Genomic DNA, 15,535 nt, shown 5'->3' with positions numbered 1-15,535 from the left:
ATGAAATGGATTTGTTGAGTTGTCATGATTTTATATATCTCGGGTAATAGGTTAGTTAAATTAACAATAACTATTTTGTTGTTTTATTTATAAAATTAATTTTTTTAATAATTTCATACTTTGGCTCTAAATTATTAGCCCTTGAGCTACATGAATTTTCATATTTTTTTGGGTTATCCAGTGTGCGAGTTAATCAAGTTAACTCGAGTTAATTTGTATTTTTTTATTCAATGTTTTTTTATTTAACTTTGATTTTTTTTACTAGGTTCTTCTTTTGGAAGTCTATTTTTTTTATCTTAATCTTATGTCGCAATTGGTGGGTTATTCGAGTTAACTCGGGTTGAATCGGTTTTTTTCCCTCATTTTTTGATGACTTTAGTTTTTATATATGATTTTGTATTAAATTATTTTTCCTTGAGATTTATCATTTTTTTTGCCTATCTTTTTATTTCGTTATCTCGAGAGTGAGTTGGTCAAGCTAACCTAGGTAAACATGCACTCTCGTTCACAATTTTTTTTTATTTAACTTAGGCCTTTTTTGTTAGGCCATTCTTTTGGAGGTTTTTTATTTTTTTTTATCTCGATCGAATGTTGTGTGTGCCATATTAGCGAGTTAACCTAGGTTGGGTCAAATTTTTTTTCCCTTGATTTTTTATATATTTTTTTCAATCCTATAATTTTGCATTAAATTATTTGCCCATGAGCTTTGTTATTTTTTCACTTTTCTTACTATTTGCTTATTCCGAGAGTAAATTGGTAAAGTTAACCCATATTGACTCAAGATTTTTTTTTTGTTTTTTTTTAACCTTGGTTTTTTCACTAGATTATCCTTTTAAAATTCTTTTTTTTTTTTATCTTGATCTTATATTGCGAATTGTTGGCTCGTCAAGTTATCCCAACCTAACTCAAGTTTTTTTTTTTTGGTGTAGTATTTTTTTTTGTCCATCCTTGATATTAGGTTACGAAGCCTTAAACTTTACAATTTCTTTTCACTTTTCCTTTTAAGGGTTTTTTTAATTTTAATTTTAAATCATGTTTTTAGTTAATTTAATCTGGATTGTCTTATATTATCGATGCTTGAATATTATATTTTAATGTTAAAAGAATTTGATGAAACCTATAGTACAGTGCAAGTCGTCTATGTAGTCTATAGACGAGTATGGAAGGCGAGCCACCTATGTGGTCTATAGGTGTGCATAGAAGTTCAATCTTTTTTTAATATATGAACAATGAAGTACAATGTTAGAAGTCCAATCTTTTTAGTATGTTAGTTAAAATTAGTTAATAATAATTTGTAGTTGCCCGCTTACGGAGGAGGATTATTTACAAATAAACCTCGTATACGAACCTGCTCGCACATTCATCTAATATTTATCAAATCAATTTGGTTTGAAATTAACTTTGCACCATCAATTATTAAATAAGTTAAAGTTAAATAAAAAACTAAACCTAAAAGATCCCCAATGCAAAATACTATTTTAAAAAACTAAATTGATAAAATAATATTTTAAATAATATAAATATAACATTTTTTATAATATCTATTCCAATAAAAAAATCCATATAAAAAGCCAATTATATTATAGTAGAAGAAACTAATGTTTTATTATTTCTTAATAATAAATTTAATGCTATTTTTTTATATGGTTATATTTAATTGGTTTATTTTTTTAATGGTCTCATTTTATTGGTTTTGGTTTTTTAAAAGATATGTAGAAATAACATTTATGGAAGAGAAAAAATATTTTAACATTTTGTTTAATTTTTTTTTTAAAGGGTACAAAATAAACATAAGAGAATTAAAATAATATTTTTTAATATTTAGTTTTTAATTTGCCACACCATTGAAGATGCAATAAGAAAAACTATGAATACGAAAAAATAAACAGTTGAGCAGTGAAAGAAGGGCTGCAAATCCCAAAATCATGAAGCCCCAGAATTCTCTCCCATTTTTCACCAATCAAATTCCAGCATTCACTTGATTCCACTCAACTTCTGGTGACTCCATCAGAGCACAGATTCCTGCCGGTCGAGTTTAATTCCCAAAACTACCCTTCTAATATTCACGGAATTTCACGCTCTCTTTATGCTGCTTAAAAAAGTCACAGTTACAACATACAAGCAAATTCCTCTCCCTTTAGCACTCCAGCTGAGACCGAAGAGAGAAAGAAAAATCTCATATTTTTCCCCTTTTAATTTTTAATTATTAATAATAAAAGGAAATCAAAGAAATCCACAGTGAGTGTAGACTCTTTGGTTAGGGTTAGTTTTTTTTTTTTTTAGTGAAAAGAAAACCAAACAACTTGGTTGGTGGCTTGAGTTAGGGTTTCGGGAAATATAGGATGTCATCTGTTTTGAATCACGGTTTTTTGAAATTTATGCGACCTCCTGTCTGTTAATGTGAGTGAAGTTGCTGGGGGGCGGGGGCGGGGGCGGGGGCGGGGAGGGAGTTTCAGGTTTTGTTTTAATGGGGAGTACAGGGGAGCCAGACAGAAAACGGCGTCACTTTAGCTCTATATCATCTCCACCTGCTGCTATGGCTAAAAAGCAGCCGTTCTCGCATTTATCCGAGGACAAAAAGGTTGGGACTTTTCGGAATTTTTGTTGCTCTTGTTGTGGTTTAGAGGAATCTTATGTGGGTTCTGTTTTGTTTTGTGAATCTGATGGTTTTTGTGATCTTAGTTTATCCGATTACCTGTAAATTTGATGGACTTGTAGTTAATTATGGTTTTATTGCTACTCATGTAGCTTTTTAGTTAGGGTTATGGGCTACATCATTTGGAGAATTATGTGTTTTTGGTATGTTAAATTAGATTATGTGATTGAATCTGAGTTTTGCAGGGCTGTTTGTATTTGTTTTATCTGCATGGATGTTCTACTTTTATAACCTTTGACTCGTTAAGCTAACTATCTTAACATTTTCTAAGGTGTCACAGGTCGAATTTTGATTTTTTTGGTTTGTCTACAATTTGCTTCTTGCAATTTACTTGCATATCATGGTAACTGAATGAAAGGATATCTAAGTCCAATGAGCATGCAATTAATCTCTTTCTAAAATCTGTACATGGGATTAATGCTATGTGGTTGTCTGGAAATGCTGCAGAAACAGCTGAAGAACATGGTAAATAATTTCTAGATTTGGGAGCTAAGTATGAGAATTGGCTTATCTGTTAATTGTTTTTAGTTATTATCTAGAGCTTCATCAGAATATATGCACAATGTATAGTCCTTTCTTTTCTATCTGTGGTTGTTGAGAATTGAAGTCTGATGGTCTGTTAATATTGTACTTGTCTTTCCTCCTCTATTTATGGTCAACTACACTTTTCCAAGCAGCATGTTCTCTCTTTATTTCCTTGAATCATTTATCTGTGAAGTTATTTAGCTTTGGTGCTTGACGGCTGTAACTACTTAGCATCTATTTTTTAAGTTTTCTAGTGCTGGGTAATATGGCTTTTTAGAAGCCTGATATAGTACTGCACTTAGTAATTTCTATATCTATAACTTTGCCAAAATGTAATGTCACTAATGAGTAGCTTGTTTGTTGTGAGCTCACGTTTTCTTTTGATGATGTAGCTTGACACCACTGTTCTTCAATACCAAAATCAAAAGCTTCAACAGAAGCTAGAGGTTCAGAAGGTTGAGCATTCTGCACTAGGAAACAAGTTCTCTCAACTGAAGGAGAAACAGCAACCATACAATTCCACATTAAACGCTGTCAACAAGTCTTGGGAAGGGGTAATTTCTTACCTTTTTTTTCTTCTTATTAACTTTTCCTTTAATACTCTACTTTTGGGAATTCAAAATATAAGTTATCTCTCTGATTTGTCCATACAATACCTTTTAGTAATTGGGTAAACATTGACTATGTTGTTAACAATAGTTGGTTAGTGACTTGGAAACATGTTCCAACCGCACAAGAGAGTGGAGCAATGGGCAAGATGTCAAACATATACCAGTTACAAAAGGTGAGGAACCTGTAATCTATTACTTTTCTCTGGTTTTGTTTTTTTATCCCCAGTCTCACTAATATTTAGATAGCATGAATGCATAGCTATCCATTCCTAGCTTGTGCTTTCTTGTGATAGCAATTATGGCTAATATATATTCTTGAGAAAATTGTATGAGGTGAATAAGAATCCACCTATTGGCACACAACATAATATAGTTCTTGAAATTTTTATTTTGTACTGGCCATACTTGGCGATTCTTGGCTTTGTATGCATGCTTATTTTGCTCCCCTCCATTACTTGTTTGATTACAATAAAGAACCTTTCTTAAGTAGTCTGCCTCTTCTTTTCAAATTATTATCTTACAACTTTAATTGTATAAAATATCCAAGAGTTGCTAATGGTCTTGAAAGCTGGTTTGAGTTTGCAAAACAATTTTGGCCAATTTATATGCCATTGTCAGTAGATTGGGGTGTGTGGGTTTGGCACAAGTATTAGGTTTTGGCACTATGCATGTGTGTGTGGGCTTTCATGGCCGCTTGTGTGGGTTGGTTTCAGCAGTATATGCGTGTGTGATTTGGTTTGGAGGGGCTTCTTTTAGCAATGTATATGCTGTTTTATGCAGTTCAAAGTGAGCATGTAGGAAAAGTTGGCGCCCTTCTGGTTGGATTTGATACACGAGTTTTCTTTCACAGTGAACACAAAATTTAGTGAACTGGTGGTGTAATATTGACTGGGAATTATTGCTATTTTTTTGTTAAAGCAAGGGTGTCATATAATAGGGGGTTTCTAAATTTCCTTTCAGATGAGAGCTCATCTTTTCTCAAGGAGGCATTCCTTAGCCGACTTATGGAAACTGGTGCAACTGAAAGTTCCTCTTCAAATAATTGCCCTGATCAGATGGAAGTGGATATAGAAACTGCCTTTGAAAAGAATAAAAATGTTGTACATAATATAGTTGATACAATCAATGGCCTTTGGCATCTGAAGGATGGATTACATGCAGCAGTTTTGAAACAGCTTCCAGAAGATGGTAAGAGTATGTTGGCACTGGTCTGTGTGCTGTATTTTTCTTGGGCTATTTCCTTTAGAATTCTCTCAGTTCCTATGCATTTTTCTCCTTTGCTAGATGCATGTAGGCAAATGACATCTAATGAATTGGAGATGGAACTTAAGAATTTGAGGTCTGGGCTAAGTGACCTTCATTTGAAGCACAAGTCACTGGCAATGGAATTGCAGAACCATCGTGATGCTGATGCAAAAAATAAAGCAGGGCTCAAGCATCTAAAAGGTAAAATCATCTTAAGAGTTTGAATCCTTTAACAACCATCTGAGAGCTTCCTCTATTGAAACTAATGTAGCACATCCTTTTTAAGATATATGCATCGGTAAGTGTGCTTGCCATTTTTTAAGGGCCTGTCTATTTCTATATGTTCACCAGTACACCACAACACATTTAATTACATGTCATGTATATGTGGTCTTAAGGTTTGGCATATTGGGTGGCCGTTCTCGCTTTCTACAGTTATTGACTAATTCTGATGTGATTCAGCATTTGTTTGCTATTCATTCACTTGGCATGTCGAATCCTTATTATTGTTTGCAGCTAATGCTTTGACTGATATGCTTTATAAGTGTGAATGTTTTGCTTTTGCTTGTTTTCCATAGGTGAATTGGAGATTGCAGTTGCAGAACTGAAAGACAGCAACTGTAAATTGGCAACCCTTAAAGCAGAGAGAGATGCAACAAAAGGGGCATTCTTTCCAGTCTTAAACTTGGGAAGTAAGCACATTGGTGGTGATAAGGTTAGGGATAAACAAAAGGATCTGCAAGAAATGGAGTCTGCTGTCAAAGAGCTTTTAGTGAGTTTCTGACTCTTATTTTATTGGATTTGTTCTTGAGAATTTTTTGAATGGAAAGAGATAGGCATGTTAATCAATTTGAGTTCCACAGGACCAAGCTTCTTCTCGACTACAAGAACTAAAAGATCTTCACGAAGAAAGGTTAAAAATATTACAGAAGCTATCCAATTTGCAGGTCAGTGTTTTTTTTTGGGAGAGGGCGACGGGTCTTAATACCTTGTCATGGTGTCAATGGTGACCTAGTTCTCCTTCTAAATGATTATGCCTTAACTGCAGATTCACTTCTTCAGTAATGTAAATAGAATGAAATGCAGCTTTATTTATTAATAATAATAGAAGTGGAATGGGGATATTTTGGTTTACAGAACTTGTTGAAGAATGTGAAGAGTATATCTTCATCACAAGCCTACCTCTTGGTGAGAGATCAACTAGAGAAATCAAAATCAGAAGTTCTCCAATATCGGGCCTTAATTGAGAAACTTCAGGTTGTAACTGGTCGGTAGTTTCATTTATGCCTGAGTCTGCAATATTCCTTGCATGGATTAGTTGCTGATGCTGACAATATTTTCTTACCTGGAAATTACAGGTTGAGAAGGATAACCTTGTCTGGAAGGAAAGAGAATTAAATGTGAAAAATGACTTGGTTGATGTTTGTCGAAGATCTACTGCCGTTGTGGATTCTAGAATTGCTGTTTTAGGGAAAGAAATACAAAAACAGATTAATGAAAGAAACATGATTGAGACCAAGTTGGAAGAGGCATCTAGAGAGCCCGGTGTGTTTCTGCTGGATGCTTTTATGTGTGTTGTAATTCTCGCTGCTTCTTGGTCTGTGCTCAAAGCCTCATAAGTACTCTCTATTTCAGGAAGAAAAGAAATCATAGCTGACTTCAAAGCCTTGGTTTCCTCATTTCCTGAGGAAATGGGCTCTATGCAACGCCAATTAAGTAACTCCAAAGACGCCTCTTCTGATATTCATTCTTTGCGAGCTGATGGGCAGTCTCTTTCTACTGTTCTGGATAGGAAGGTGGGCACATTCTGGTGCATGCCTTTATATTCTTTTCCTTTAAATCAGTTAATGGACACTAAGATTTGTTTTTCTGAAACAGGTCAAAGAGTGTGAAAATTTGGCTGCCAGATCCACAAACCAAAACACCGAGATACATAAATTGCAGTCTGTGGTATGTTTCCATTCTACTTTGTTATTTTATTTCATTTTGTTAAAATTTTGGGGTCTTGTTCCAATGAATGCAAAGCCATCTTTTATTAAGCCTAAGGATTGTATGACCTTGGTCATCAGGGAAGTCAAATTTGAATGGAAATAAAGCTGTTTGTAATAGTTCTGCAGGCTGTGTACTCATTGGTCACTTTTAGGGCATTCTAGCATTTAAAACCTTATATCTGACATTATCTCGACGTGCTTATTATCCTATATTGTTATAATCTTCTGACAGTCAGTTTTTTTTAGTGTTAGCTTCTAATAGGATCTCTCAAATGCCAATTGCAAATTCTGATTTTTTTACCTTCTCTCTTTTTTTAATGGGTCATAGGTCCAAGTTTTCCCTTTGATATTTTTCAATAATTTATACTTCAAGACTTCCATGGACATGCCTTCCTTTTCCTTGGTGTTGAAGAATTCCTAAATTTCAATAAAAAAAAGAGTGAATTTTGATAACCAGATGAAAAACTTGTCCATTGTGTTCCTTTAGCTAGATGCATAAAATTTTTGCCACAAGAACTTAGGAGAGAATAGATCCATTTTAGTCCCATCTGACTTGTTTTTAGTTTGCTATTGCTTAGGGCCTGTTTTGCTTTTGAGGAAACAAATCTTTGTTCATGTGGGGTATATTATTGATGCATTTATAATTTGTATTTCTAATTGGAGCATCGTTTGAACACCCAACAAGTTTGCAATGACCAATTTTGGTGGTATTTTATTGGCCGTGTAGAAAATTCTCCACTGGATTTGACCTAAGTTGTCTGCATATCTCATTATGTTCTCTTCCTCAGCTATTTTCTTGATTTCTTGTAGCACCAGATGATTACAGCGAGGATTAGATATAAATTTCAGTTAGTAGCGTTTGAGTGTCTTTGCCACAGGAATAGATTTGTCATGAATTAAGCTTCTCTTCTTTATTTGCTTTGGAGGTTATTTTATTTAGGCAAAGTGAAGAAATTTTAAAATATATAGGCATTGTTTCTGTTTACTCTAGCTGAAGAAACTCAAACCAAATTTGTTGACTGTCTTAAGAACTGCATCCAAATGTAATTTATAATAATGCAAACCCAAAACACAAGAAATTCTTAAAAGAGTAAAGAGTAGATTATTTCCTCAATTATGTTTTCGCTTGTATAAAAATACTATGCCTCTCGGAGCATTCAACTCATCATCAACTTCAAACTTGTTCTACTGGATCAAGTATAGTTCTCTATTCCTTGTGAGCTTATCTTTTTTTTTTTAGGAATATTAAATTGCTAATAAATTTAAGCCTATTCTCTAAGAACTGCTCCGCTAAACATATTGCTGGGCTGCAAATGAGCCGAGTCAAGCTTTGATGTGCTCGAGCTCGGATTGTCTAATTTTAGCAAGGCTCAAGCTCAGTTCGTGTTCATGACAGGCCTAAATTATGAGGCTCAAGCTTGACTTGTTTAAAATTTGTTAGTCCCAGGCTTGACTTGGCGTGGGGGCTTGTCTCAATTATTTAATGAGCCTATAAATGAGCTAGGCTCAAACTTTGATATACATGTGACTCATGCGATTGCAATATCATAAAATTTTTATGAACTCCTTCATATAACAAATACAAATATAATTGCTAAATTTATTTCATACAAAGAATGCTTTTTATTACATACTAAATTGGTTTATTTTATAATATCTTATTAAGTTGTTTTTCCTTTCACAAGCTTATATGTAAGCTTTTAAACAAACTTGTTTGGAAGCCTAATTCACGAGTCTAACTGCCCCGGCTTATGAACGTTTATGAGCCAAGCTTAGCTAAGCTCAAGCGTGGCTTGTTTACATTTTGAGTGTAGAAGCTCGTTATGCCTTAACAAATGAGTTCGAACCGAGGCCTTAGTGAGCTGAGCTTTGAGCGTTTCACGAGTGGCTCAGCTCATTTACATCTCTATCATTTTGCCAAGATCTATTAGAAATTTCTCTATTAAGGGTTAGAAGAATTTATGATGGGCATTGGTTTCTAAATTTAAGGGTAGTAAATTGATATCATCTGATTTAGCAATCAAAACCCCTTCCCTTGGTTGCAGGTCCAAGATCTGAAGGAAAGTGAACTGGAGTTGAAACTGATTTTGGACATGTATCGGGGTGAATCCACTTGTTCAAGGTCAGGATCTTTCTATACATTCAGCTTTCCCCATACCAGCTATTAAACTTATAATGACTAGCTTGTTCAACTGAACTTTTAATTGATGTTCAACCAGCTACAGAGTTTAGTTTGTATTTTTAGTGTGTTTGAATGAATTTGTAGTCGCTTCGCGCTGGAAATTGAAGTAAATTGAATGACTGTGCTATGTTTAAATTTGGTACCTGACTCTCTGCAGCAGCGTATAATCATTATTTTTAAGATACAATGGCAGCTGTGGGTCTTGCTTATCATTATGGTGAAGCATTTGATTAAATTTAATTATTAGCATGTTCCAGTTTACTCCCTTTTCTTGTCATTGGTGTTTAGATTATGTGAAATTATATGGTGGTTTAGAAATTTATATTGTGCAAATGTAGGGATGTCTTAGAAGCTAGGGATCTCGAATACAAGGCAAGGGCTCAAGTTCAAAGTTTTAAATCCTCTCTTGATGAGCATAATTTGGAATCACGAGTGAAGACAGCAAACGAAGCTGAGGCCAGATCCCAGCAAAGGCTAGCTGCTGCAGAAGCTGAGATTGCTGATTTGAGACAGAAATTAGAAGCTTCTAAAAGGTAAATTCATGAAGTTTTGGAACCAATTTGATCCTATTGTAGAGTCGCTATTGAAGATGCTGAAATCATTCTTTTGTTAGGTGAACTCATTTATTTTTCTTGAATGTCCTTTTGTCAGTTCTATTTGGAGGGAAGTTCTTTATTGGCTTGAATACCACCAAGCCAAAGCTTCATTGCTTTTATTTTTATGTGTTCCTGAAGATGTGCGCTATTTTCTTGTGAAGTTCTGAAATTAATTCACATGCATGCATAAACAACACAGGAAAAAAGAACAAAAGAAACGTTCACTTTTTGTGCTATTGGATAAGCAGACATGTATTTACTAGATGATCGTAGTTTCATTTGTTCAACAATTTTTCTGAACTACATTTTGTAGTTGTATTATCAAATAAGCACCTTTCCTTTGAGCAATCGTTCTTTAATCTTAATTGTTTTCAGTTAGTTGGTGGGCCTAACATTTTTTTCTTACCTTGAATTCTAACATACTAATTATTGGAGACTACTGTTTGAAAATGTTGATTCTTTGCTATTCAGGGATATGTCTGGTCTTTCTGATGTCCTGAAATCAAAAAATGAAGGAAACGAGGCCTACTTATCTGAAATAGAGGTCAGTTAATTTAATTGCAGGCTTTCTTTTCAATGCAATAATGCATCTGTTTAAGATTGTTTATTTGGTTTTGCTTCAGACAATTGGTCAAGCATATGATGACATGCAAACTCAAAATCAACGTCTGTTGCAGCAAATCACAGAGAGAGATGACTATAACATTAAGGTGAGTGGCATATTCCATAACCAGTCTTCAGTAGATTGTTCAAGTTGCATGTGGTGTCTTTCTCCTGTTAGCGATTAAGACCCCAGTCTATCTTTTGTGTTCTGCTCTACTGTGGGACGTGATATTGGTATTTGCATTGCCAGTTTGTATTTTGAGATTTTCATATTCATATAAGCTTTCCAGCTTGCAAGACTTGGATTGTGAACTCTTTTTTCTAGATCTTGCTATATGAACTGGAAAATGTTTAATATCTGACCTTACATGTGGTTTGACAGTTCTAAATCTGAGCTGGATATTCTTGATTTCTGCTATAGTTGTACGGTTTTGACAAGTGTTGAACTTGTAAACTGAACATGGTTTTACCTTGCCTGTCATGATGCAACTCTTGTATTTATGTAAATGTATTTTTTCTTGCATTTTCTTCCTGATGTGAGAATGAATTAATCTTACAGTTCAAGTAAAGTCATTATGTTCTGTGTGACATATATGTGCGCGAGAGTATGATCTATTGGTTCATGCTATTCTTGTTTCAGCTTGTTTTAGAGGGTGTGAGAGCAAGACAAATGCATGGTTCTCTGCTCATGGACAAACAAATCATGGAAAAGGAGATTCAGCAAGCCAATATTTCCCTCAATTTATTTTATGTGAAAGCTGCAAGAATTGAAGATCAGGTATTTCTTAGAACTAGTTAGTTTGGCATATGCCTTGCATATAAGAGTATTCATGCATATAATATAGTAACCAAAGTATATATAACATAAATGAGAAGGAAATGCAACAATTCAGTTAATGCTATCAAACTAACTTTTACGAGACATTCTCAAATAAAGAAATAGTAAGAACTTTTATGAACAATACTAAATCCTTGTGTTCTTAGTATGTGATTTAGAAAAGAATTTTTAATTTGAAATCTTATTTTTTTCAATTGATAAATAACTAATAAATATTTAATTTTGTCTTTCTTTATTTTCTTTAGGTTTGTCTACTTTAGATGATGATTATTTTTTAATTTAAACAAACTTCTCTTTCAGGTATACCTTTCTTTTTTACTTTCTAAATAAAATGAACATAGATGAATATTTTCATAAAAGAATGGGATGGATATCTTGGCATCAGGTAGGCCATGCTCTATTATTCTATTCTCCATCCATATCTTTTTTTTTTCCCTAGATTAAGAATTGAGGAGTGTCTTGTAAATGTTTTCACTATGTACATGGTAACGTAGCCTTGGTACTTCACTACTTCTCTTAGTATTAGATAAGGATAGGCATGTCTCCTAGTTAATGAGCTAATATCAGGTCAATGATTTTTCAGTATAAACATTAGGTGATGTAGCATGGGAATAGAAATCAACTCAAAACAGAGAAGAATCGAAAATTGACGGATAAAACTAGAAGAAAATTGAAGTTACAACTAGAAAAATAGGCTTAGGATTTGTAGACAACCTCTTGGATGTATTCTGATTGATGATAATAACAAAAATTCCAATCCTGTAGGTCTAAATATTAAGCTAGGTAGCCTATTTATAATAGTTATAGGTCTAAATTCTAATCCTTAAAACGAAAAGGAATCCTTATTGAAAGATATATAACTATTATAAAATCCAACTAGCATCAGAATTCCTAAACCAAATAAGAAAAATAAAAGCACCAAGGAAAATTATGTATTCTTCCAAAAGCTCTCACTAGGTTAGGTTAATTAATTGATAATAAAGGTATTTAATCTTAAGCTTAAAGTACCAAGGACATGTGTATAATCAGTATTGTATGCATCTGCTTTGCAGTCAAAATTCTGCTCAGACCAGGTTCATAAACTTGTGGAAGATAAGATTCAAAGGTCAGTTCCTCTGGAAAATACACAAAAGAAATTGCTAGATATAGGAAGACCATCTAGTCAAGCAAGAGAGTCGTTGGAGGATTCACAATCTAGAGTTGAAAGAAGTCGATCTGCACTGTTGGAGCTGCGGATAGATCTGGAGAAAGAGAGGTAATGAAATAAATCCCATCCTGCTTCCTATTTGTACCAAGTGCTGACATTCACATCTTGTTTATCAGGTTTGACAAGAGGAGAATGGAAGAGGAGTTGGAAGTTGCAAGGAGAAAGGTTTCTCGTCTTCAAGCACAGACAGAGGGGTCTTCTATTGTAGAAAAACTTCAGCAGGAGCTTCAAGAATACAGGGAAATAGTTAAGTGCAGTATCTGTCTTGACAGACCTAAAGAGGTATCACGCAATCCCTTTTCTGTTATTTGTGGGATTTGGTGTCCTGTTTTCCTGTAGGAAGTTTTGATGAATGAAACTGGCCTTGCTAGTTGGATATCTGGATATTAGAAGAGGACTTGCAAAGCATTAACAAAACATTAGTTAAATATTCTTTCAACATGATGCAATGGAGAACATGCAACATGTGGTTCTCAAACATAATGGAACTTGCTAACGCAGCTATATCTCACTAAAATTCTCAATAAGTTTGACACACATCATCCATATAGTAAGTTTCCCATTAGGGGTGCTGAATTTTATGAAGTGATGATGTTGGATTATAAGTTTCAGGTCCTGGTTCACATTTACTAGCAAAATATTATTTTCAGCTTTTTTTGCTCTTACTAGAACTTAATTTCTGGGTGACAATAGCAGTAGTTTCAAGCAAGGAACATTTCAATGGAAAGGATTAGCAGTGCATTTCTACTCATTTGACATGTGTAGTGCCTTGAAAGGGAAATAACGGGCTTGAAAAAGAAATAACTGAATCTTTGAGGGAGGGCGGGGGGTGGGGGGGGGGTGGGGGTTGATGAGTTGACATAGGTGGACCTGTCAATGTATTATCTAGAAAGTGAAAGTAATTGGATTGGTGTATGACTAAAGGAATAGAAAATTGGGCAAAAAATCTAATGGAAGTGGTAAAAAAATTGTTGTCATAAAGTGGGCCCAAAACAGAAAAGAGTGGAGAAAAAGGTTCTTCGTAGCAACCCCAACAAGTTTAGGATTGAGGCTTAGAGCTCCATCGGGATTCAGGATGGTTAACTAATAGGGCAAAAATGGTTCCATGTTAGAATAGTTAAGATCCCTAAAGCCAGCTATATTATCTAGAAAGTGAAAGTAATTGGATTGGTGTATGACTAAAGGAATAGAAAATTGGGCAAAAAATCTAATGGAAGTGGTAAAAAAATTGTTGTCATAAAGTGGGCCCAAAACAGAAAAGAGTGGAGAAAAAGGTTCTTCGTAGCAACCCCAACAAGTTTAGGATTGAGGCTTAGAGCTCCATCGGGATTCAGGATGGTTAACTAATAGGGCAAAAATGGTTCCATGTTAGAATAGTTAAGATCCCTAAAGCCAGCTATTGAATTGTTCCTAACCAAAGAAAGGAGAGAGATAGATTATGTTCATCTCATAAAGATCTTTTTCACTGTTACTGTGTTTATTGAAATGGATTAATGATCCTCCAAAATCTTGTGATATGTATGTCAATCAATTATATGAATGGATCTTTCTTCAGTGTTCATCCTTTCTTATATATCACATAGCGATTCTAATTTTTTTATTTTCCCATCAGGTTGTCATAACAAAATGCTACCATTTGTTCTGCAACACTTGTGTACAGAGAATTCTGGAAAGCCGTCACCGCAGGTGTCCAGTATGTAGCATGAGTTTTGGGCATAATGACGTGAGGCTTGTTTATATCTGAGGGGGAAGGGAATGAGGTGTACCATGTGGTTTGATCATGACACTTGTCATCAAATTCAGGTTCCAATGAGGCTGTCTGTCATTATCAGAACCTTGACCTATGGATGCCCTGTGGTACATGCCTATTCTTATGTTAGAGAATTGTTGAGACAATCGAGATAGGAACCAGTGCAGTTCCTGTCCATATCGTCCCTGTGCAAATCATTGTAGATTTAATTCTAGGTTGATTTCATTTAGTTTCTTGACTTCGATGTATTTATGATGTTGGTTTCTTAATTAACTGTTTGGGGCCACTGGATTGTTTCGGTTTATTGTTGCAGATGATCAGAATTGAAGAAATACCATTGGTGGAAGGCCTTGGACGTTGTGCAAGCCATCGTGGCATAGCAACGAGAGTTGGTTCTTGCATTAGATGTCAGTTTTTCTTCATCCAGTGAAAATAGCTGTTATGGAATTGAATTTTTGACTGTACAGGTTTTAGAACATGCATTAGGTCGCAGAAATGTCAGTTTACATTTTTGTTTTATAAACTAATGACATTTATAATAAATAGTTGGTGCCTGATGCGTTCAGCATTGCCTCGTTTATGTACAAGCTGCTGAAAGGGAATGGGATAGGGTTTCATTTCAACGATTGTTATTTACTCAAGATGGCTTTCTTTCTGAAACTTTTTGAGCAATTGAGGGGTGTGTTCAGTGGTGGAGGCATACCCTTTTCATGGAAAAATGAGGAGGGAAATGGATAATGGAGTTTTTGCTCAAAAAGCCAGTGAACATACGGGGTTGTTGATGTGGGAAACCGCCGTGGCCCTTGTGATGGTAAAAAGCTAAAGAACTGCCTTTTCTTCAAGTCATGCTCTTGGTCTCAAATGGGTATGGTTTTTTAAGCTTACACGAGATGGTTCGCCATGGCTTCCGTTGGGTTTTAGTCTGGAGTAAACTGAGAACTATGATGTGTGGTCTCCAGGAACTGTTTGAATCTATATTTAATTATATAATAATAATAATAGATATTCACGGTCAAAGATAATAAATTAATTATAGAGGAAAAACATTTTTTATTTTGTCAAAATTGTCTCTTCTAATTTATATAATTCTTTTTTAAAAAAAAATTGATTCTTTTACAGCAACATAAATCATTAAATAAAAATTAAAGGTAATCATGAAAAGGTATTTGTAAAAACTTTAAACTAAAAATGAGAAATATATATTTTTAATTAAAAATTTAGTTTTTTATTCATATGTTTCCTTTTATTTTGACAAAAATATGCATATTTTATGTGAGATGGATTGTTTTTTAAGTAAAAAAATTTTATGATCATTAAAGCAAGTTTTAATT

The 15,535-nt window shown here is 34.3% G+C and overlaps 1 protein-coding gene across 4 annotated transcripts; it reads left to right on the top strand.

The window, feature by feature from the left end:
* Positions 1-1,978: 1,978 nt before the first annotated feature.
* LOC118042190 (E3 ubiquitin-protein ligase BRE1-like 1) lies at positions 1,979-14,769 on the top strand. Of its 4 annotated transcripts, none has more exons than XR_004686422.2 (20): positions 2,099-2,581; positions 3,574-3,735; positions 3,881-3,965; positions 4,753-4,980; positions 5,077-5,238; positions 5,616-5,809; positions 5,901-5,984; positions 6,175-6,294; positions 6,396-6,582; positions 6,673-6,833; positions 6,916-6,987; positions 9,074-9,150; positions 9,549-9,743; positions 10,278-10,350; positions 10,430-10,516; positions 11,050-11,187; positions 12,300-12,502; positions 12,571-12,736; positions 14,067-14,311; positions 14,518-14,769. XR_004686422.2 is itself a non-coding variant. In XM_035049792.2 (19 exons), the coding sequence occupies exons 1-19, from the start codon at positions 2,468-2,470 to the stop codon at positions 14,196-14,198; spliced, it is 2,640 nt and encodes an 879-aa protein (XP_034905683.1). In that variant the 5' UTR covers positions 2,099-2,467; the 3' UTR covers positions 14,199-14,769. The 4 variants fall into 4 exon arrangements, 1 of the variants encoding a protein (XP_034905683.1); XR_004686421.2 differs by having other exon boundaries at positions 14,067-14,419; XM_035049792.2 differs by having other exon boundaries at positions 14,067-14,769.
* Positions 14,770-15,535: the final 766 nt, after the last annotated feature.

This window comes from Populus alba, chromosome 2 (assembly GCF_005239225.2).
Source record: "Populus alba chromosome 2, ASM523922v2, whole genome shotgun sequence".
In the NCBI taxonomy this organism is placed as follows: domain Eukaryota; kingdom Viridiplantae; phylum Streptophyta; class Magnoliopsida; order Malpighiales; family Salicaceae; genus Populus; species Populus alba.
The sequence above is the reverse complement of the archived record's forward strand: the minus strand, read 5'-3'. Positions and strand labels throughout refer to the sequence as shown.